Source organism: Pteropus medius, unplaced genomic scaffold (assembly GCF_902729225.1).
Source record: "Pteropus medius unplaced genomic scaffold, Ma_sr-lr_union100, whole genome shotgun sequence".
Taxonomy (NCBI): Eukaryota; Metazoa; Chordata; class Mammalia; order Chiroptera; family Pteropodidae; genus Pteropus; species Pteropus medius.
The window spans coordinates 16,838,409-16,859,817 of NW_024342467.1; the positions used below are offsets into that span (position 1 = coordinate 16,838,409).

The 21,409-nt window shown below is 55.2% G+C and overlaps 1 protein-coding gene across 1 annotated transcript; it reads left to right on the top strand.

Moving 5' to 3' along the window:
* The first annotated feature begins 564 nt into the window (after positions 1–564).
* On the top strand, positions 565–12,126 carry GHRHR (growth hormone releasing hormone receptor). Its single transcript, XM_039862663.1, has 13 exons — positions 565–621; positions 2,519–2,621; positions 2,748–2,855; positions 3,570–3,667; positions 4,731–4,828; positions 5,503–5,635; positions 6,863–7,016; positions 7,250–7,310; positions 7,901–7,970; positions 8,628–8,719; positions 9,283–9,412; positions 9,975–10,016; positions 11,663–12,126. Exons 1-13 carry the CDS (start codon positions 565–567, stop codon positions 11,786–11,788), a joined length of 1,272 nt encoding a protein of 423 aa, XP_039718597.1. The 3' UTR covers positions 11,789–12,126.
* Positions 12,127–21,409: the final 9,283 nt, after the last annotated feature.

Consider the following 21,409-nt stretch of genomic DNA (forward strand, 5'->3'; position numbering starts at 1 on the left):
ACCTTCTTGGCCTGCCCACCCTGGTGCTTCGTGGTCATGCTTCCTTTCCTAAGCTCACTCCCCTCTGACACCCGGCCCCCACCCCCGCTGGGTTCCCACAGCCCTGGGATGAGGCTGAGCTCACCGGCTAAACTGGGGGCTCCCTGAAGGGAGGTTCAGGTCTCTGTCTTCTTCTCTTGAGTCTCCTTCATTTGGGGGCTCTCTCCAAGATGGGAAAGCAGAGGGCTGGGCTCAGAGAAGAAAATGGTAAAGAATATTGACCTATTGGGGCAAAAAGTATTCGGTGGCTTCATTTCTCCAGGCCCTTGCTGACTTACAGACAGAGTGGAAGGGAGTATGGGGGATTGAGGGGGGGCTCAGCCCCTCCCTACTGGGGACATGGAGTCCCATGCCAGGGCCAGGACTCAGCTGGGCATGGTGTCCTGCAATCCTGGTGAATATTCAGCCAGTTTTGTCCCCTTTGCTGGCTTCTGCCTATGCAAACAGCCACCTGGGAAGGGGAGGGGCCAGGGCTGGGGCTCAGGGAGAGAGGCTGGCTGAGGAAGCCTCTGCTGAGCCCCCGCCATGGACAGCAGGGTTTGGGGTACTTGCATCCTCTGTTTGCTGAGCCCATTACTAATCGTGAGTAGCCACCTTGGACCCTCCTGCCTCTCATTGGGTTCTAGATCTGGGAGCCACAGGGCTATATGGGGGTCCAGCTAAAGCCTGGTGGGGACCCCACTGCCCTTCCCCAGTGCAGGAGTCTCTACCTATCAAGCAGGTGGCCGGCCGTGGCTCCCTTCTTCTCCCTCCCCTCCCCTCTCCCTCCCTTCCCTCCCCTCCTCTCCTCCTCCTCCTGCTCCTTCCTGGGCAGTTGGCTTGGCTCTGGGTAGCTCTATGGAACAGTCCTTCCTGGGTCTGAGCTGAGTTTGCCTCCCTGTTGCTTCCCCCAGGGTCTGTCTGTGTCTTCTGGGGGCCACGGAGACTCTGTTTTGCCCTAAGACAGCGCCTCCAAACCAGGAAGGCCCTCCGCTTCGCTCCCCAAATCTTCTCTTTCTCTAAGCTACGGGTTCTCAATTCTTCCACATGCTCCTCCTCTAAGACCTCTGATCCATCTCCTCTCTGTCCCCACAACTCCTGGAGCCACACTCTTCCTTGGTTGCTGCCGTGTAGGAGGGTGTGGCCAGGGGTGAGTGGGCCTGAGAAGGTAGAACAGCTGCTCGCCTCCAGCATTTAGGGGACTTCTCTGATGTGCCCTGGGGCCAGAGACGCTTTTGCCAACTGAATATTGCTTGGAGGCCTAGAATGCTGGTGGGTGCGGTGCCAGGACCAAAGCCCCCCAGATGTGCTGCGACTTCCCAGGAGTCACTGCAAGGGACTCAGGGACAAGGACAGGAGACACAAAGTACTGGATGGGAAGTTCCTGGGAGCCCGCGTGGACTGAGGTGTCCTTCTTCCTCCACTGGCTTGTGGGGGAGGGGCCGCCACGTCTCCCAAGCATGAGCTGCCCCTGCCACTAGGCCCACAGCCTTTGGGCTTGAATCCTAACACCAGGAAGCTAGTTCTGCGACCTGGGCAAGTTCCCCACCTTCTTGAACCTCACTTGTCTCTTTTGTAAGAACAGAAATGTATCTGTTTGGCAGGGCCTGTCCTGCGTTGATTGAGTGGAATCTGATTTGCCAAGGGCTGGGCATGGGATGTGGTACAGGTAACTGCTACCTGTACTGCTACCTATACCCTCTGCTGTGAGGATTCCTCCTCTCTGTCATCTATGGGAACCCCATGGTAAAAGTCTCTCTCTCACACACACACACCCTCTGCTTCCATCATTGCCTCTTATCTGACTCTGCCATTCCCGCCTCCCTCCTATAAGGAAGGATCCTCACGCCCACCCAGATAACCCAGGAGAATTTTCCCATATCAAACTCTTTAACTTAATCACGTCTGCAAAATCTCTTTTGCATTTGAGGTAGCAGATTCATAGGTTCCAGGGATTAGGATGTGGACATGCTTTGTTGGGGGAGGGCATTATTCTGTTTACCAAGGTACTTCGTGCACACCTGCTTCCAGAGAGCAGGAGAGAGGAACAGAGGGGTAAAACGGGAAGGAGGAAAGGTGGCTGAAAGACACTTTACTGAGTTGGCCATCGCATGAGATCTTGTGAAGACGTTAATGTGTCTCAGAACTTATTTCCATGAGATGAAAAGGGGAAACTTCCATCCGACCTTCATCCATCTTTCCTTCCCTTCTTTCTTTCCTTCCTTCCTTCCTTTCCTTCTTCTTCCTTCCTTCCTTTCTTCTTTCTTCTTCTTCTTCCTTCCTTCCTTCCTTCCTTCCTTCCTTCCTTCCTTCCTTCCTTCCTTCCTTCCTTCCTTCCTTCCATCAAGCACAGCTGTCAGTGCCATGAGCCAGGCCCTGTGCTTAGCAGCAAGGACACAGACATAAATCCAGCTTTGTCTCTGTCCTCAGGTCCTTTGGACCAGCGGACGCAGAAGGAGCACACGCTTGGTTCGGCTCACCCAGTAACTTTTTTCTGCAGGTATTGGGCCACGTGCACCCGGAGTGTGACTTCATCACCCGGCTGAGGGAAGACGAGAATGCGTGTCTACGGGCAGCAGAGGGGATGCCCAACGCCACCCTGGGTATGGGGCTTGGCAGGAGGAGGCGACTTCTCAGATTCCTCATCTCCTCCAGCCTCGCCTCTCAGGGTGTTGGCCAGGCCTGTCCTCTGGGCTGAGTGCACGCTGCTCTCACCTCTCTCTCTCTAGGCTGCCCAGGGACCTGGGATGGGCTGCTGTGCTGGCCAATGGCAGGCTCTGGCGAGCGAGTGGCTCTCCCCTGCCCAGATTTCTTCTCTCACTTCAGCTCAGAGCCAGGTGGGGGTTCCGGGAGAGGCATTGCGGAGGGAGGGGTGGGTTCTTCTGGTGGTGCCAGAATATGGCAGACACAGAATATGGCTTGGGGCGCAGGCAGACCTGGATTTGAACGACTTCCTCTCTTTCGGTGTGACCTTGGGCAAGTCAGTCGGCCTCAGTGTCCTGACCTGTGACTTGGGCGCAGCAAGCCCACTAACCTCACAGGGGGTGAGGGCTAGTGAGAAAGCAAGGACGCGCTGGACCCAAGGCCTGGCACCAAGTCCTGTGGCGCGGCTGTGGGGAGCAGCGGCCAGAGCCTGTCTGACAGCTCAGACACCACCAGCTTCCCAGGGGGAGGGGTAGAAGGGCACCCACTGCTCTGCCTCCCCTCCCAGGTCTGGGCGTCTGGGTGGACAGTCCCTCCAGGAGCAGGGAGGGCCTCCTCTCTACCTCCTGCCCTTAGGATGCTGGAGGCCCCGCCCACCACTCTGCCTCTCGAGGGATTCCATTTAACAGATGGCGGCTCTGAGGCCAGAGAGAAAGGCCCCAGAGTGTGTCCCAGGCAGGCTGGACCTGGAGCCCAGGCCGCTGGGGAGAAGGCACCCCCTTCCCTGCTGCTGGAGGGGCTGTCTGTGCCGCCTTCCAGGGTCACTCCAGGCTCCTCATGCCTCCTGGGGAGAGGGAAGGAGCCGCTGTGACCAGATCTCTGTTTCCCGACCTCTGACTGCCTCCCAGGCGCTGTGCAGCGGGATTGCACCATCACGGGCTGGTCTGAGCCCTTCCCACCCTATCCTGTGGCCTGTCCTGTGCCCGTGGAGCTGCTGACTGAGGAGGTGCGAGGTGCCTGACATGGATGTTTGTGTGGCTGGTAGACAGCTATAGGGGCCACTGTGTCCATTGGAGCTTCTGGTTGGAAGATCAATTACAGCAGATGTCCAGAAGGTGGCAGTGTGTGGTGGGGGCTCTTTTGCTAACCCGCTCAACTCAGGGGCGACAGGTGGGCTACATTGCTAGGAGGGAGGGGAGGCAGAGGGCGGGCTGGGAGATGTGCCGCTACCAACTCCTTAGTGCACCCTCACTGTGCCCAGGCCTCTTGGGCGGGGAGTTTGGGGTGCTTCAGAGAAACAACGGCTCCTGGTGCCCCCCGGGCCAGTTCCTGCCCTCTCTGTCCTCCGTCTGTGGAGCAGTGTGCATGGCCGTGGTGAGGGCAAGTGAGGAAAACTCCAGCCCAGAAGTGGTCACAGCGACCCCTAATGTAGCCAGCACACCCCACACTTTCGAACTGAGCAGGGCTTTCGCGAGGTACTTCCACACCCGTAACCCTACATCCCTTTCCCCCTCGGTCCCGCACGGTAAAGCATGAGCCTGACCATTTTACAGGTGAAAAGACTGAGTCAGAGAGGGTTGGTGATTGCCCGTGTCCCTCGGGGGAGCCGGGCCTCTGTTCCCATCCCTTGGCCTGCACCCCGATCTCCATCTCTGGGGTCCAGGCTGCACTTCGATTGATCCAAATACTTGGTCATGGCAAGAGTTTTTTTCTGCAATTGTCGCTGGTGCTGGCCCTTTCTTTGGGGATGTTGTGTTCCCAAGCCGGTGAGCAAACTGGATGTCAATAAACAAGCCCAGTTTCCTCCTGAGCTTCTGTCATTCCCCAGGGATGTAGTGTTTCTCCCTGGCCCCAGAGCAGCAACGGGAAGACGCATCTCACTCCCTGTCACCGCCCCCTCTGTCACCCCCTCTGTCAGGCAGAGGACAGGCTGAAAACAAACACCTCAGATCGTGGAGGGAGCTTGCTGTGGTCCCCAGGGACTCTCCTCAGTTTCAAGCTAGATTGTCAAGCTTCCCTTTCTCCAAATGCTCGGTTGCTGAGACTTTCTCCATCTCCACCCTGCCCAGAAATCTTACTTCTCCACGGTGAAGATCATCTACACCCTGGGCCACAGCATCTCTGTCGTGGCCCTCCTGGTGGCCATTGCCATCCTGGTGGCTCTCAGGTTTGCCATCTCCATCACCTGCTCCAGAACCTTCGCTGCCTCCCCGTTGCCCACAGCACTGAGCCCAATTCCTTGCCCGGTTATTTAAGATCGAGGTGCCACAGCCATTTCTAACTTTTCCCTTTCTTTCCTGCACAGGTAGACGCATCCTTTCCCGCTCCAGGACGCACTCTCGCCCCTACGCCTTCACTCGCGTGGAACTTATTCTGCTTCCCTGCGATGCCTGCCTCCTTTCTTCTCAATGTGTTTACATCTCTCCAAATTCAAAGCCCAGCTCCCATCCTCTTCAAAGAATCCTCTTTGCCTCTTCCATGGAGCCCTTCTTGACTGTTCCGAACCTTTGACCATTGTCCGTCTTAAGCTCCAACCCCCACCCCAGACTATGGGTTCTGAGCCTTGCCTGACCCGGCCGTTCTCTGTCCATGGGATGAATCTCATCCCTCTGATCGCCCAGGGTGCTCTCCTGGGCAGTAGTACCCTGCCATTTCTGCCTCTGTCCTCCCCGACTATGAGCTCCTTGGTCAGCTGTCCTGCCAGGGTAAAACCCAAGCCTCAGGGTCAGCCCAATCCAGTTCAAGTCAATCCAAGTCAATTCACGTCCTGCCCTGCTCGGCCTCTCCGCGCCCACCGCCCACCGTAGGCACCGCAGAAGCCCCTCTCCCCGCCCACTCCAGGAGGCTCCGCTGCCCCCGGAACTACATCCACACCCAGCTGTTCGTCACCTTCATCCTGAAGGCGGGAGCCGTGTTCCTGAAGGATGCCACCCTTTTCCACGGCGAGAACACGGACCACTGCAGCTTCTCCACTGTAACGGCCACGGGTGGGGGGAACCAGGGCGCGTGGCGGGAGGGGGACCGGATTACAGATCTAGAGCTTTCTGCCTGAGCCTGCCCAGTCCTGTGGGCTGAGCCCGGGCCTCCCGCATTGCCAATTACAGATGAAGAACTCACCCTCCCCTCTCCAGCTTCCCTGGGGTCAGGCACTTCCTGGACCATGGTGCCACATCCCACATTCCACTCTCTGCCCCGCAGCCAGCACTCCCGGTTCCGTTCCCCATTTCCTATCACGACCTATCACGACCTAGACAGGTCACTCCAGCCAGCCTTTTCATTTTGTCAGTCCCCTGAGCACTCATCTGTCTGTGGCTGAGTGTGGAAATGCGAGGGGCTGGGCGGAGCCGAGTCCTTCCTTCCTAGGGGACAGAGGCACCGGCTCATGGGACCACCAGGTGGAGGGAGCTGAGAGCTGGGAGAGAACAAGAGAGGGCCTGAGGGAGAAGCTAGGCGGGCAGCAGTAATAGAGAGAATGGGAGGGACCAGGGTGAGCAAACTCACAGACAGGAGATGGGAGAATGGGAGGGACTGAAAATAAAAGGAAGCTGGACAGATGAATGAATGAATGAACCCGCTGATGACCTTACTCAATTAAGAAAATAATATATATATTGAGCGCTTATGTGTCAGGTATTACACTAAATGCTTTGCATATATCACCCCCTTTTATTTCCTACTTATATTTCCATTTTAGTCTCACTTGTAGATGAGGGACAGTTGGCAATGTCACCCAGCTGCTTGGTGACGGGACTGGATCGAGCCAGGAGAGGCTCCGGAGCGAGCAGAGGAGCGAGTCTGCATGAATGAATGCGGGGTGCATGCGTGTGTGCTTGCAGGATGGGGCTGTGTGTGGACAGGGTTCCGTATCCACAGCTCTAGGGATTGACTCGAGCTCAGGAAATAGGGGGTGAAAGTGGAAACAATAGCGATTTACATGCAGAGTTTCCATTTAGTCCTTGTGATGAGGCTGTGAGATTAGTGTTGGAAGTTTTCCATTTATAGAGGAAAAGCTAAGGCATGGGGAGGTGACCTAGCTAATAGATGGTGACTTTGAACCTAGGCTGTCCAGATCCCCTGTCTGTGCTCTTAACCACCGCATTACATTACTGCATCCCCTCGAGGGGCCTGAGTGGGGTAGGGAGAATTGGGTGGGGCTTCGATGGCTGTCTCGGCTCTGATGCACCCAGTTGTTGGCCCGCAGGTTCTGTGCAAGGTCTCTGTGGCCACTTCCCATTTTGCCACCATGACCAACTTCAGCTGGCTGTTGGCAGAAGCTGTCTACCTGACATGCCTCTTGGCCTCCACATCGCCCAGCACGAGGAGAGCCTTCTGGTGGTTGGTCCTCGCTGGCTGGGGTGAGCCCTGAGGGCTGGCTTGGGCACCATGGGTGCGGTGGAGGGTTGATGATGACCTGAAGCCCAGAGAGGGGACGGGATGGTCTGTAGCCCTAGAGCAACTGTTGGAGAACAGAGCCAGGCCCCGCCTTCACTGTGCCCCGTGTGGCTGGCAGTGGCGGTGGGAGGTGGGGGGCAGGCCCCCAAGCTGAGAATGTAGACCCCTCACTTGTATCTCCCCCGTACCCCCTCAGGGCTTCCCTTGCTCTTCACTGGCACGTGGGTGTGTTGCAAGTCGGCCTTCGAGGATGTCGCGTGAGTCTGGGTGATTGCATCATCATCCATCCCGAGTCCCCATGGGGCATGGGCTGACAATCAGGCAACACAGCTGTTCTCCAAGCTGGGGAGAGGAGGAGGAGCCCTGGTCCTGCCTTCAGGGAACTCCCGGCTTGGGAGGTGCATGCGGGGAGATGCGGAGGCAGTTTTTGGACAGCGCAGAAGGAAACGTAGCCCAGGCAGGAAGGAGGCTCAGATGCTCAGGGCTTCGGGCTCGGGGGAGAGGGAGGCCAGTCAGTGGGGGCCTCCTGGAACACAGGAAGTGTTGATGCCAACAAGAAGGCAGCAAACAGACTGATTTTCGAGAAGTTTATCCATCTAGGTGGAGAGAATGGGTGAGCCCGGCATGGAGGGGGCACCCTTTTAAAAGTGGCCTAACTGGCCGAGGGAGGAGATAGGCTGCGTGGGGGGTGGAAGGAGGCCGGGAGGCTCCAGGGCCAGGGAGAGTAGCCAGGAGGCCGGGAGGTAGAGAGCTGGGAGGAGGGCGGTGCATGGGTTACCGCAGGAAAGCGCTTTCCAGCCACTGCGCTCCTGACACCAGCCTGGGCCCTGGCCTGTCCACTCCCTAGGTGCTGGGATCTGGACGACAGCTCCCCCTACTGGTGGATCATCAAAGGGCCCATCGTCCTCTCTGTTGGGGTCAGTCCCTGGGGCCAGTGTCCTCTGCTTTACTCAACCAGCTTCCCTGGGTCCACTGAGGGGCCAGACACTGCAGGAAAATTGACCCCAGGCTGGTATTCAGACCCCCGTGAGGCCCTCTCTGGACCTCAATTTCCCATCGGTAAAACCAGGGGGCGGTCTCGATCAGCGCGCAGGCCTCTTCCGGCTCAGAGTTTGGATGACTCTGGTGCCCTGGTTACCGTGGGCGGAGGGATGAAGGGGAGAAGATCACGGCCGCTGGAGCCCACCACCTGCTCCCGTGAGGACACGGGGCAGCCAGGACCGGTTTGCGTGGCCTTGGTGAATGTGCCCGTTTTCCTAATGTAGCACTGTGCAAAGTGAAGGCACCTGCTTTGTGCCAGAGAAGGCCCCAGGAGGTGCCGGAGGCAGGGTGACGAGGCCTGACCTCCTGCCCTTGGACTTTGATGCAAGGACTGGGGTGGGGGAGGGCACTCTGAGCCTCTGCTCTCTGGTTTGCATGTGAGGCCTCCCAGTCCTCAGGCTACAAGCTCTAGAGCGATGGTCTGTACGTCCATCCACCCACACCGCCCCGTGCCTCAAGGATTCGGGGTTTCTAGTTCCCACCGGGGCCACCCCCTGACCCTTGCCTTCCACCTTCCTGCACTCTATTTCCAGGTGAACTTTGGGCTTTTTCTCAATATTATCCGCATCCTGCTGAGGAAACTGGAGCCAGCTCAGGGCAGTCTCCACGTCCAATCTCAGTACTGGTAACATGCTCACGTGTACTGGGGGACGCTGGGGCATCACTGAAGCAGGAGTCAGCATGGTTCTGTTGCGTTCGTAATCAGGCATTCACGATCCTGGCCCGTGCTTCTCCCCATGTCCCCAGAGGGGAATAGATCTGGTCCCCGCCCTCTAGGACATCACAGTGTGGGAAGGAGGACGGCTTCCAATAGCCAGTTACCAAGCCAAACAGGCCGATGTGTGCTGGGATCACTTTCTATGGGAGACTGTGGAAGGAGATTCTTTCTAGATGGGGGTGGGGGTAGGGTATGGCCAGAGAAGACTTCTCCGAGGAAGTGGTCTTTGAACTAGACTTTGAAAGATGCATTGGCTTTGAATGGAATAAAGAGACAAGAGCATTTGGCGCAGGGAAGAGCAGGATCCAGGGGCACAGAGAAAAGAGCTCAGGGTGGGGAGGATGGAACTCACCAGAAGGGCTGGTGTGCAGAGCTGCTGTGCAGAGCTGGTGGGGAGTGGAAGTCCGTAAGGGGCAGGTGGGAATTTCAAACTCCAGACTTGGGAGCCTGGGGCTTCTCTTCTCCTGCAGGCGTCTCTCCAAGTCAACCCTTCTCCTAATCCCACTGTTTGGGATTCACTACATCATCTTCAACTTCCTGCCTGACAGCGCAGGCCTGGGCGTCCGCCTCCCCCTGGAGCTGGGGCTGGGCTCCTTTCAGGTGAGGGCCCCCATGGGCACTCCTTCCCCAAGTCCTGGGGCAGGAGGGAGGGGCCGCTGCCCCAAAGCTCGGCCGACTTCATGATAGGGGAAGGGCTGCTAGGCTGGTTATTCTTCCTGCCAGCCACTCACCTGTTTATTCACCTGTCTATTTATCTGTCCACCTTCCAACCATCTATCTCCTTATTCATTCAACTACCTCTGTATCCATCCATCCATCCATCCATCCATCCATCCATCCATCCATCCAATCTATTCAACATTTACTCAACACCTATTACATGCCAGGCTCCGTGCTCAGTACTGGGGGATGCACAAATAAAAAAAAATCAGAGAAATAGGGCCAACATTATAGACTCAGCAGGCTCGCTATGATGATTTCATGAGACAATGGGCCTGGCACATAGCAAGTGATGAATGCATCTTACCTGCCCTTTTTCTCAAAGACTTGGCTCAAGCCATAGTCTAGGGGGTAGATGGGGAAAAAGGTAGCGTATGGACTGCTGACACCTTGAGGCCAGGCCAAGGTATTCTAATGGGGTCCTTTCTCTTTGGCCACACAGGGCTTCATCGTTGCTGTCCTGTATTGCTTCCTCAACCAAGAGGTATGTGACTCTGCAGGCTATGCTTATTCGCTGAGCCCTCACTCCCACCAGGCCTAAGGCCGCCTCTCTCCTGCCCAGGCCCTGGAAATCTCAGCTCAGGCCAAACCTTGACTCCTGCGATCCTTTGTGGGAGTCTATCCTGAGCTTCTGGATCAAGTTAAGCCTGAATGCTTCCTGTACACACCTTTGATCTGTCCCTTCTCTAGACTGGGCCAAGTTTACTGTCCATGCAGCAGGGGGTGGAGGAAGCCTTTTGGGATCACAAGAGGGATCCAAGCATGGGCAAAGGGATCCCTTAATTTTGTTTTCCTATAATTGAACAAAAGGGAAAGTCACAAAGGAAATAAGCCAGCTCCAGGAGAGACAGAGGAACCAAGGAAGTCAGCCATAGACATATAGAGATGTAGGAAAATAGAGTCGAATGCAGAAACAGGGAGGACGGTGGAGAGCAGAGGCAGGAGCACTGAGAGAGAGGGCTTGGAAGGGAGAAACACACGAAAAGCACAGCCCAGACGGAGATGGACATATGCAGAATAGATGGGATGGATGGAGCCAATGCACATGCAGAAATATGGACGGATGGCAGAGAGGAACCAATGAAGACAGACCAGGGGGGAGAGGGGAAAATTTAACTCAGCGCCCCGGTCAGCCAGGCCCTGTGCTGCGTGCAGAGCTGTGGGCTCTGCATTCTGCTGGAGGCCTGGATGCATGTGCCGGTCCCCCAGCGCGGATCGCCGCTCTCCCCTCATCCGCCCCCTCCCTCTCTGACTGGCTCCGTCCCCAGCGACACCCTTCATTCCCACATCAGCCTCCCTGAGTCTCGCAAAGCCTTATCTGGTGTTTGGGTGCAGACGCAGGACCAGCGTCTGAGTGTAGTGGCTGGTGGACCCCCGGGGATGCCAGGAGCGGCAAGGAACAGCTTGTTGGAGGCAGCTGGGGCCTGGGAAAGGGGGTTCCACAGAGTTGTTAAAGGCTCTGTCCCAGGAAGCCGTGTTGGGGACCAGATAGTTATACTTCTGGTGATGGGGAGCTGACTACCTATGAATAACTCTTCCTGTTGTCAGATAGCTCACCTTTACGTTGAACAGAAATCTGTCTCCCTTCTGTCTTTCGCCACAGCCCAAGTTCAGCGCTGTCAGCAGGTCACAGCCTCTCAGCTCCCTCTGCCCCCGACAGCCCCTTGGAGATGTGAAGATGCAGACTTCCCCTCCCCCCCACACCTCCCAAGCTGCTTGCCTGTCAGTTATCTCAGTCCACTCACCTGCATGTCCCCTGGACAGGTTTCCAGTGGCCACAGTTCAGCTCAGTAGCCAGTGGCGGGGCCGAACCCCAGGGCAGGGGATGGTCTAAGTTACCTGGCCAGAAACTCAAGAAAGTCCCCCCGAATGTCTTTAACTGGGCCCAGACAAAGGCAGTGCTAGGAGACAGAGCAAGGAGCTGAAGGGAACGGCCAGAAAGACGCACAGGGAGGAAGTGGTATCCTCCAGAGGCGGTTCTCAGCAGCGGCCGAGCCAACCAGGGCTCCTCCTGGCCCAGGAACCCGTCTCCGTTTCTCCTGCACGCTCTCCCTATGCTCTCGGTCCCCTGAGGCTGAGTGGAGAAGTGGCAGTGGGACCTTACTAACATCTCTCCCCTTGTCCCTGGAGGTGAGGACTGAGATCTCACGGAGATGGCATGGCCATGACCCTGAGCTCCTGCCAGCCCGGAGGACCCATGTCAAGTGGACTGTGCCTTCCCGCTCAAGGGCTAAGGTGCTGACGTCTGTGTGCTAGGCTGGCCACGTCATGCGACTGGAGTCCACTCCTGAACTGGGGCAGCGACGATGCCACCACCCTCCAGAGGAGTGGGGCCGGCGCCCCCCGGGGAGCCCTCATTCATACCCCAACCCAAGCAGCTGCCCAGCCCTGGGCAGGGGCAGCCCTCCTTCGCTGTCCTGTCCCTGGCTCTTTTCCTTTAGGTCCCTGTGTGTCTAATTCTGACTTTCTTGACCTCTGCCTCTGTTCTTTTCAGGTGCCTCCTCCTAGCATCTGGGCCATAGCCCAAGGTCAGAGGAGCTAATAAACTAGTAGATGGATAGATAGCCATGTAAGTGACTACATGTGCCTCTACGGGAGAGGGAGCTGCAGCCTTTATTTGCGCCTCTGGTGCGGAGTGTGTGTATCATTCCTCAGGTCATGTGATGTCACCATCATCTGTCTGTGCAAAGCTCTTCGTGTTCAATTTATTTTAAATACTGTTTTCTTTTATCTCCACCTCTACTCCCATACCCCTCCTCCCACGGGAAAACATTCCACTGTGTTTAATGTGAATATTTGTGTTTCTGTGTGTTTCTGCAAAATAGGGAGTGTTTCGTAATTTACATAAATGCTGTCAGTTCTGTGCTTCACTTCCTGCTTCCAGCGCCTTTCCCCTCGGCACTATGCTTTTAGGAGATCCCCCAAGTTGCAGCGTGCTCATCTGGTCCCCTGTTTTGAAAGCTGTATGGTCCCACACGGTGTCACCACCTACGTGTGACCCGTCCTGTCTCCTCCTCTCTCTAAGTGAACACACTCACATGCCGGTTCTCTCATGAACCCGCAAGTGAGCCTCTCTCTCGGAAACACACACCCAGGAGTAAGACGCGCCCTGTCATCAGCTGCGCCTTTTCTTAACGTGGCGAAGCAGTGCCAGATTGCGCTCCAGAAGGCCTGCAAAGCCTGCACTCCCACCGGCAGCTCCTTCAGCACTTGGCATTACTCAGTTTTTTAATGTTTGCAAGTCAAATGGGTGTAAAGTGACATCTCAGTTGTTTTAATTTGCATTTCTTTGATAACTAGTGAATGAGAATCTCTTCTTGTGCCTGTTAGCCTTTTGGGTTTGTTTTTCAGGAAATTGCTTGGGTCTCTTTTCCTCTTTTTCTCTAGGGTAGAGATCCCTCCATTCTAGGTCTTTCTCTTCTGTCCTGTCGGGAGTGGGCTTTCTTGCGTGCCCAGCCTGCTGCCTGCCATCCTCTGCCCACGTGAGGGCCCCCGTTGCCACATATCGTTACGGTCCATCCTTCCTTCCTGGTCAGACGAATGTCAAGGTGTGACCCCAGTCTAAAAACTCTATCGTGTATCCTTTCTTTAGTCTCAGATCATACAAGTTATTCATTCATACTCCTTGCAGGGTATTTGGGAGATAGAGAATTAAAACAGAAAATAAAAACCAGCCATAATCTCGTTACCCAAGGACGATCACCATTGATAGTTTTCTGTTCTCTGAAAATTTTTTCTCTGTATTTTTGAAATCTCTTGAGATCATAGTATATTATACATTTGTATCTTGTTTCTTATGCTTAAAATTAACATCCACGCTATAAAAATGGCCAATAAGCACATGAAAAGATGCTCGATATCATTAGTCATTGGGAAAATGCAAATTAAAACCAAAACGAAATACTGTTTCATACACAGCAGGATGGCTAAAATGAAAAAACGGACAGTAATGACTGTTGATGAGGATGTAGAGAAATTGGAACCCTCATACACTGCTGGTGGGAACGTAAAATGCTGCAGTTGCTTTGGCAAAAAGTCTGGCGGTTCCTCAAAAAGTCCAACGTTGGGCTACCATGGGACCCAGCAAATCCACTCCTAGGTATGTAGGCAAGAGAATTGAAAACATACGTCTATATAAAAACTTGTGCATGAATATTCGTAGCAGCATTATTTATAACTGCCAAAAGGTGGAAACCACCCAAATGTCCATCGATTGGTGAATGGATGAACACAATGAGATATATCCACACAATGGAATGTTATTCTATAATAAAAAGCAATGAAATACCGATACATGATACAACATGGATGGACCCTGAAAACATTATGCTGAGTGAGATAAGTCAGTCACCAAAGGCCATATTGTATGATTCCATTGATGTGAAAAGCCCAGAATGGGCAAACCCGTGGAGATAGAAAGTAGACGTTTCCAGGGGCCTGGAAGAAGGGGAAACAGGATTGACTGCTGACGGGTATGGGGTTGCTTTCAAGGGTGATGGAACGTTCTAGAATTAGTTAGTGGTGATGGTCGCACACTCCGTGAATCACACACGCAAAATGGTTGAAATTTATGACAGGTGAATTATGTCTCAACAAAACTGCTATTAAAAAGAGTGAATGGATGGTCTCCGCAGAACACTCGCAAATCTTTTGTTCTGCTACATAATTTGTGAAGTCTAATATTCTTTATTTGGCCAATAATCATTCAACAAAACTATTGGCGAAGGTTGCTCCTATTTTGCTTATAAATAGTTGCGACAAACTTCTTTGCATATAATTCTTCATGTACATCTCAAAGAGATTAAAACTTCGGAATAAACTCCTAGACCTAGGATTTTTGAGTCAATGCCACACACACGATCCGTCTTTTAATTCCTGTTGGTAAATCGCCTGTAAGGAAAGTCGGCCCAGTGCGTTCTCGCACAAGCTGCGTAAGTGTGCTGGTTTCTCTGCATCGTTATCATCGTTAATAATATCTTCGTCAGCCTGACAGAGTGGTCTCTTGGAGTTTGACTGGTGTTGGCAGTTAGTTCGTGGCAGTGGCAGCAGTAGAAATTCACTCTGTGACTTGTCTATCCCGTCCCCAGAGGCTTCATTTACGGCTGAAAGCAGGCAACTTGCTCCCTTCCAGTTTAACGGAGCCTCAAATCCCTGCCACTTTTCTAGTCTCTTCCACTATGGGGATCCCTGGACTGAGGCTACAGTGAGGGTTCTGGGCCGACTCCTTGGCTGGTAAAGCCTCCCCTTCTTAGGGCGTTAGAATCCTCCATCTGTAACAGGAAGGAGTTGGTCATTAGGTGACTTCTGAGGGCTCTTCAGAAGGGACATCAAAACGCAGGCAATGGGGGCATTGAGAGGCGCAATGCTCAGCTTAGCCACCAGGTGGCAGGACAACTGCAGCCGAGAACCCTGGCCGGGCTGACGGAGCTCCCTGGATGAGGCCCTAGCCCTGGAGGTGGACGCAGGACTCCCAGCGTCAGGCCCGGGACACGGAAAGCCAGCATGGGGTCGGGGAAGGCGCAGAAGTATCCTGGAGGAGGGGAGGAATGAGACACTCCCAATCCCTTCCAGACCCCAGTCTTGAGGAGAAAAAAGTGGATAAGAAGAGTGAGAGCTGAAGAGACACGAGATTGGTGTCCGTCGGCGTCTGCACAGGGTTCAGAGCAGAGATGGGATTCCCTGGCCCCGGGCTCTGTGGCAGGAAAGCAGGATTTCCCATCATGCACTGCAGCGTCTTCTTCCGGCCAGCCTTTCCTAAAGGGAGGGATGAAACTTCCTCCTGTGGTGGCCAGCACGTGCTCCTTTGCACTGTGGGGAGGAGGTGGCAAGAACCAGGGACTAGCCAGAACCTGGAGGTGAGTAAGAACAGGCACGCGGGGCTCAGACTTTCTGAGCTGAGGGTGTGAGTGAGGGCAGGAGCAGTCCAGGAAGGCTTCCTGGAAGAGGGTACTTGGGCTGGTTGTATAAACTCTAGAACCCCAATGAGGCCACGTGCTACCATCTGCTGGGCAAGAAGCAGGAATGACTGATCTCGGCTTGGGGAGTGAGCTTTTAGGAAGGGTCTGGCAGGACAGGATGGTGGGCACGATCTGGGCCTCGCTCCCTCCAGCAACATTGCCGGCATTCCCGCCAGGGCTCTGGGCTCTGCTGGGCCACCCGTTCATTCACTTGGTGAGTGTTTGCTAGAGCCTAGCCCAGCTGCCAGCAACTCCAGAATGTTCTCACCCCGGAGGCTAAAGGTCAGGTTAGGGAGGACGTGAGTCAGGGCTCCCCGCTGAGGACGACAGAAGCTCTTGTTCTGGGCTACGCAGGAGCACGATGCGTTCCAGCGCTTTCGGGGGCTCGCCCGTCTCCAGGATGCCGCCAGGAGCAGCGCCCGCCCCGCACCCAGAGACCGCTGGTGAAGGTCCCACTCTACACAGCTGCTCACACCAGGGACGCTGGGGACAGGGCGCCAGAACAGCACATGGCCGTCCTGGAAAGCCAAACTCCGTCAACGCCACGCTTGCCCAAAACACCATTCCACCTGGCACTGGCTTCCTCTTGCTTCCTCTTCCAAACTTAAGTGTCACAGGGCTACCGCTGGTGGCATTGCCTTGGTCCTGACCCTGCCCACTGGCTGCACGAGGCCTGGGAGAGCCAGTTCTGACATCTACCTGGGAGAGGCCTGCATCCTGGGGCAAGTCTCTCAGACGTAGGAAGGGCATTCAGAATACGCTGGCTGGCCACAAGCATGACAGATGTCCAGTACTGGGAGACAGTCATGCCACTCAGACAATTGCATAAAAATCGTGCTAGGTGTACAAAGGAGAAATAGGGTACCAGAAGAACAAATGTCTGGAGGACCATATTTAGTCTGCGGCTATAAAATAATAAAAGGCTTCCTGAAGGGAGTGGCATCTAAGCTGGGATTAGGACCGTGAATGTGAGCTGGCCAGGTGAAGGTAAAAACCCCAGGGAGAGGAAGCAGCATGTACAAAGGCCCTGCGGTGGGGAGGAGTCTGGTGTGGGGTGCGGGGGGTGGGGGGCTGGAATTAAGATGCTGTGGCTGGATCGTAGCTTGAGAAAAGTGGAGGGCCACCTGAGATGCGGGTGGGCGGGCGGCGAGTCCGATGGAGGAGGCTGACCCAGAGCACCCAGAAAAGTGGGAGGAAATCCAGATACATGGGGACCCATGGGGGCCGAAGAGAGGTACAGGGGGAGGGATCAGCGGATGGTGTGAGTCTAGCCGCGCAGCCTTTGAAGACGAGGCTTGCAACGTGGCCCCTGGATTTGTCAGCAGAGCTCCAGGCAAGAGCAGTTGGGGCAGAAGATGGACACAGAAGCCAGATTAGAGGGTGCTCAAAGTGAGTTGGCCATGAAAGAGTGGAGGCAGGCTGTGTAGACACACCCTTTACTGAGGCTTGTCTGGGAGGGGATCGAGAACGGAATGTGTGGTCCAAGCCGGAGTTATTTGTTTAGTTTTGTTGGAAGAGGACAGCCTGGATAAAGTCTAATGAGATGGATGTGGGTCACTGAAAGGTGGTGGGAAGGGCAAGTCATGGGTCAAGGTCCCTGAGAAGAAATGAGGAAGTGGGCCCAGAACCCGTGTGGGAGCACCTGGACCTGGAAAGGGGGCCTCTGCCTGGGGGACGGCGGCAGAAGCAAGTGGGTGTGCGGGCCTCGGGATGGGCAGGTGCAGGAGGCCGGCTGCTGGCTCCTCATTCACTATGGAGGCAAGGCCGTCGTCTGCCAGGGGGTGCGAGTGGCAAGCGGGGGCAGGGAGGGCGGGTCTTGAGGAAAACAAAGGGAGTTGGAGATAGTAGTGCAGAAGGTGAGCAGAACAAATTGGTTGGAAATGCAGGGAATGGTCAGGCAGTACTGATGGCCTAGCTCCAACCTGGGAGCATGAACCTCGGGGCCATGGAAAGACCCCAAGACCTGCCCCTGTCCTCTGGAACCCTGGAGTGTCTAGCCCAGTGGTCCTGTGATGGCCTCACCCTCCAGACTTTGGGGCTGCCAGGGCCCAGGACCTGGGACCATCAGGAGCTGTCTTCGGAGGTGGAGCCAGGCTTTGGAAACCAGCAGGAAGCCGCAGACCGCAGCTGTTTGGGATGTTTTTCGGGGGACGGTCTGTTCTGCCTCTCCTGGGTGAGTCTGTGTGGGTGTGTCTCTTCTGGTACTCCCCTGCTCTGTGCCTCCCTGTCTCTCTCTCCGTCTCTTCCTCTCTCTCAGTATCTGCATCTCTCTCTCTCTCTCTCTCTGTCTCTGTCTTTCCCACTCTGTCTCTTTCTGTCTCTGTTCCTTTCTTTCCCTCATGGGGCCCCAGCGTCCAGCTGTGGAAAGTGACAGAACGGCCCATCAGGCAGCTGGCCTGTCTCTATGATGCCGGACATCTGGGTCCTGGGGCTGGCCGGAGGTGGCCGGAGCCTTTCACGTGCATCCAGATGGCCAGTTTTCCGCATCTGTCAGAGTTCTCCCCTAGTTCCCTCCGCCCATCCCCCACAACTCCATCTCTTTCTCTTTCCTCCCCACATCCACCCAGACCTGTAAGGCCATCCTAACCCAAGCATCCCATCCAGAGACTGCAGAGACTGCTGTGTGCGTGCATATATGTATGTGCATGTGTGCGTGTAAATGGCATTATTATTAGATTGCATAATGTGTGAATGTATCGTGCATAATGCGATGCTGAAATAATGCTTTACATGTAATAATCATGTGCGTACGTGCATGTGCATGTGTGCATGTTAAAATGCGTGCGTAATAGGTGATAATTATTGATATAACGTGTGTGCATGACCTTCGTGTGTCGTGTGTGTATGCGTGCATGTGTATGAATATATCTTTGATACATGTCGTCGCGTGTGTCTTGTAGCGCATGTCTTGCATGTCGTGTGTCGCGTGTGTGCGTATGCGTGTGCGATGTGCGTGTGTGTGTGTGTGTGTGTGTGTGGGGCGGTGTTCCTGGGGATGGAAGGGGAGACACATAACTGGAGTTCACAAGCCCCCCTGCGGGCATCTCGCGGAGCAGGTCCGGCCAGCGGGCAGAGGGCGTGGGGTCGGTGGGCAGGCTGTTTCCCTGCCTCATGTGTTGCATAAGCAGCTGCAGCCTTGTGCACATTCCCATGGTGACTGGATAGGAAAGGCTGGCGGTGGTGGCATCGCCATGGCACCGATGCGGCCCACATTTCAACCAGGCGTGGTTCTGGCACACAGCGGCTCTGGGCTCTCGTTGGACAGTTCTCCACCAGGCAGGTTCCTTCCTGGGCATCCAGAAGATGCAGAGTCGGGTGGGAGGCAAACGGCCCCGGGCCAGCCTCCAGGGAAGGCTAAAGGGCCCCCTCAGCCTCTCAGCCCAGCAGCCACGGGAGCCAACTTGCCTCCATCACCGGCTGATTCAGCATAGGCCAACATGACGCTTAGTCCTGGCCTTCGCCCCAGGCTAGGCCCTGTCCCCACCCACAGCTCCTTCTTCAGCCTGAACTTGGACCCAGCTGGAGGCCTAACGGAGCACATAGTCCTCAACCCGGGCCCTGCAGGAACCTTGGCCACGGCCTTAGTCTTCTGATCCTCCGCACCCCCTCCCACTAGGGCTGGGCGCAGAGGGTCTCACCAAGTGGAAGGGAAAATCAGGAGACCTGAGCGCTGCTCTTGGAGGTGGTGCGCGCGCTGGGACTCAGGCTAGCAGGCCTGTGGGGTTCACATGTCGGGGGTCAGTAGTGGGGCAGAGCGATCGGAGAAGTCCCCTGGCAGAGGCAGTGGGGTGCTGGGCTCGAAAGGGTGAGTAGTGTTTGAAGGAAGGAAAGATGTGGGAGGAGGAGCTGCTGACGTGTCGGTGGGGAGGCCCAGAGCACGTGACCTGTTGGATTGGATTAGATCTTTTAAAAAGAGAACATCTGTGTGTGTGCAGAGGTTTCTCGGGGTTTCGCTCAGTGTTGTTGATCGAGCACAGGAAGTGGCTTGGAGGATGGGGCCGGGTAGCTTAGCAGGGCCCTGTGACATTCCCTCAGAGGGAGTCTTGCCCTCGGCAGCAGCCTGTGTGGGGAGAGCTTCATGCAGGGCGCACCTGGTCCAGCCGCTTCCTTGACGGCTCTGCGTCTGCGTCCGGGCATTGTCGCTAGCAGGCCGCAGGCCAGCTTCTCCCGCTGGCCCCAGTTCTGTGAATGTTAAGCCACTTGCCTGGCAGTTTCTGCCGGATCCCAGGATCATTCCCGAATCTCCATTAGGAGGTTCCGAGCCTCAGAACGACAACCGTTGCTACAGCCTCCAGGCTCCGGCGACACACCCCTTGCTGGAGCCCTGCCGGCCCTTGCAGGACATGGCCCAAGTGGCAGGGGTAAAGGCAATGCTGGCATTCCTGCTTTCTACCTCGACTTGGAAAAAGAAGGCAAGTTCCTCTCTGGAGCCTGCAAAGCCCTGCGTGTCCCAGACCTGCCCACCTCCCCGGCCTCATCTTCCTTCACCCTCCTCCCCCATGTTCTGCCCTGGCCATCTGCCTCCTCGGGGTCCCCACACTCCCCCTGGAACTGGTGCTCATTGCAGCACAACTGCCTCTTGGGACTCTTCCCCCAGTGCCTCCCACGGCTGCTGCTTAGTCCCGATGCAAGGCCGACGTCACGGCCTCGGAGAGGCCCGTCCTGACCACCGCGTGACATCGCTTACCATTCGTGACGTTGCATTTCCTTGTTTTATTTCGTCCCGGCACTTAGCAGTCATCACAGCCGAGTCTCATTGTTCCTGTTACGTTCTATAAAGTCGCCGTGAGTACTGAGTTAGCAAATACAGTGTGAGAGTCCTGACAAGCCTCTGGACACGACGTTTTTGTCAACTGATCAGCGTGTGATCTTATTTAATAGACAGATGCTCCTTGACTTACGATGAGGTTATGTCAGGATAAACCCATCATACGCTGAAAACGCATTTACTACACCCGACCTGCTGCACATCGCAGCCCAGCCTCGCCTACCGCACACGGGCTCAGAACGCTTACGTGAGCCTGCCGTCGGGCCGTCATCTTGAGTTTCATCTCAAGTCGTTGCCTTCCTCTTCTTCTTCTCACCAGAAGCAGGAGACACAGATGGGTGTTTTGTAGACGTGATGGGGCGGGAAAGCACATAACCCAACATCCAAACCCGCTGACCGCACAGCGCACTGTAGCGTTTTTGCCGCGCCCCGCTGGGAGCTGTGGCTCGCTGCTGCCACTCAGATCACGAGACAGGATTGTATTGCATATCGTCAGCCCTGAAAAGATCAAAACTTAAAATCTGAAGCATGGTTTCTACCGAATGTTATCGCTTTTGCACCATCATAAAGTTGAAAAGTCGTGAGTCACGACCGTCTGTACATCAATGATGCATTAACAGTGAGCTCATGGTCAACGGCGCCGTAACGCGTGATTGAAAGTTTACCTGGCACACGTATTTGCCCAGTAAGGCACGTCACAGCCTTCTTGCACTTGAGAACACTAGACAGCACTTCTGCAATACTCCTTGAAACAGCAAAATTGGCAACAAAAAGCACAAAAATGTGAAAAACCTGAGACTAAATAGACTGTGAAGCGGTCACTAGTTTATAGGGTAAGAGTCGAAAGCAGAGTGGCCTCGTTGGACTTCAGCTGAGAACATGTGCATTAGGCCACTCGAATTCTTTACCATGTTGTGCATGTCCAAGCATGACTGAGCGCACCGTGAGTGCTCACTTTCGGGGCGCAAATGAATGTCAGCTGGTAGGCAAACTCACAAGCGTGAAGTCTGCTATTGTCAGGCCTCCCTTTGTCTTATCCACTGCTGACCCCAGGGTCAAGGTCAAGATTCACAGTAGATGTCTCATAAACATCTGTCAATTGCCTACCCTGCCTCACACTCACACACTCATGCACTCACGTCCACCCACATG

Excerpts from the sequence above, each read along its gene's own strand:
- GHRHR (XM_039862663.1), top strand. The coding sequence starts at position 565 with ATGGACAGCAGGGTTTGGGGTACTTGCATCCTCTGTTTGCTGAGCCCA. Across the intron at positions 3,668-4,730 it reads TGGAGCTGCTGACTGAGGAG|AAATCTTACTTCTCCACGGT; the intron begins GTGCGAGGTGCC and ends CACCCTGCCCAG. Across the intron at positions 5,636-6,862 it reads ACCACTGCAGCTTCTCCACT|GTTCTGTGCAAGGTCTCTGT; the intron begins GTAACGGCCACG and ends GTTGGCCCGCAG.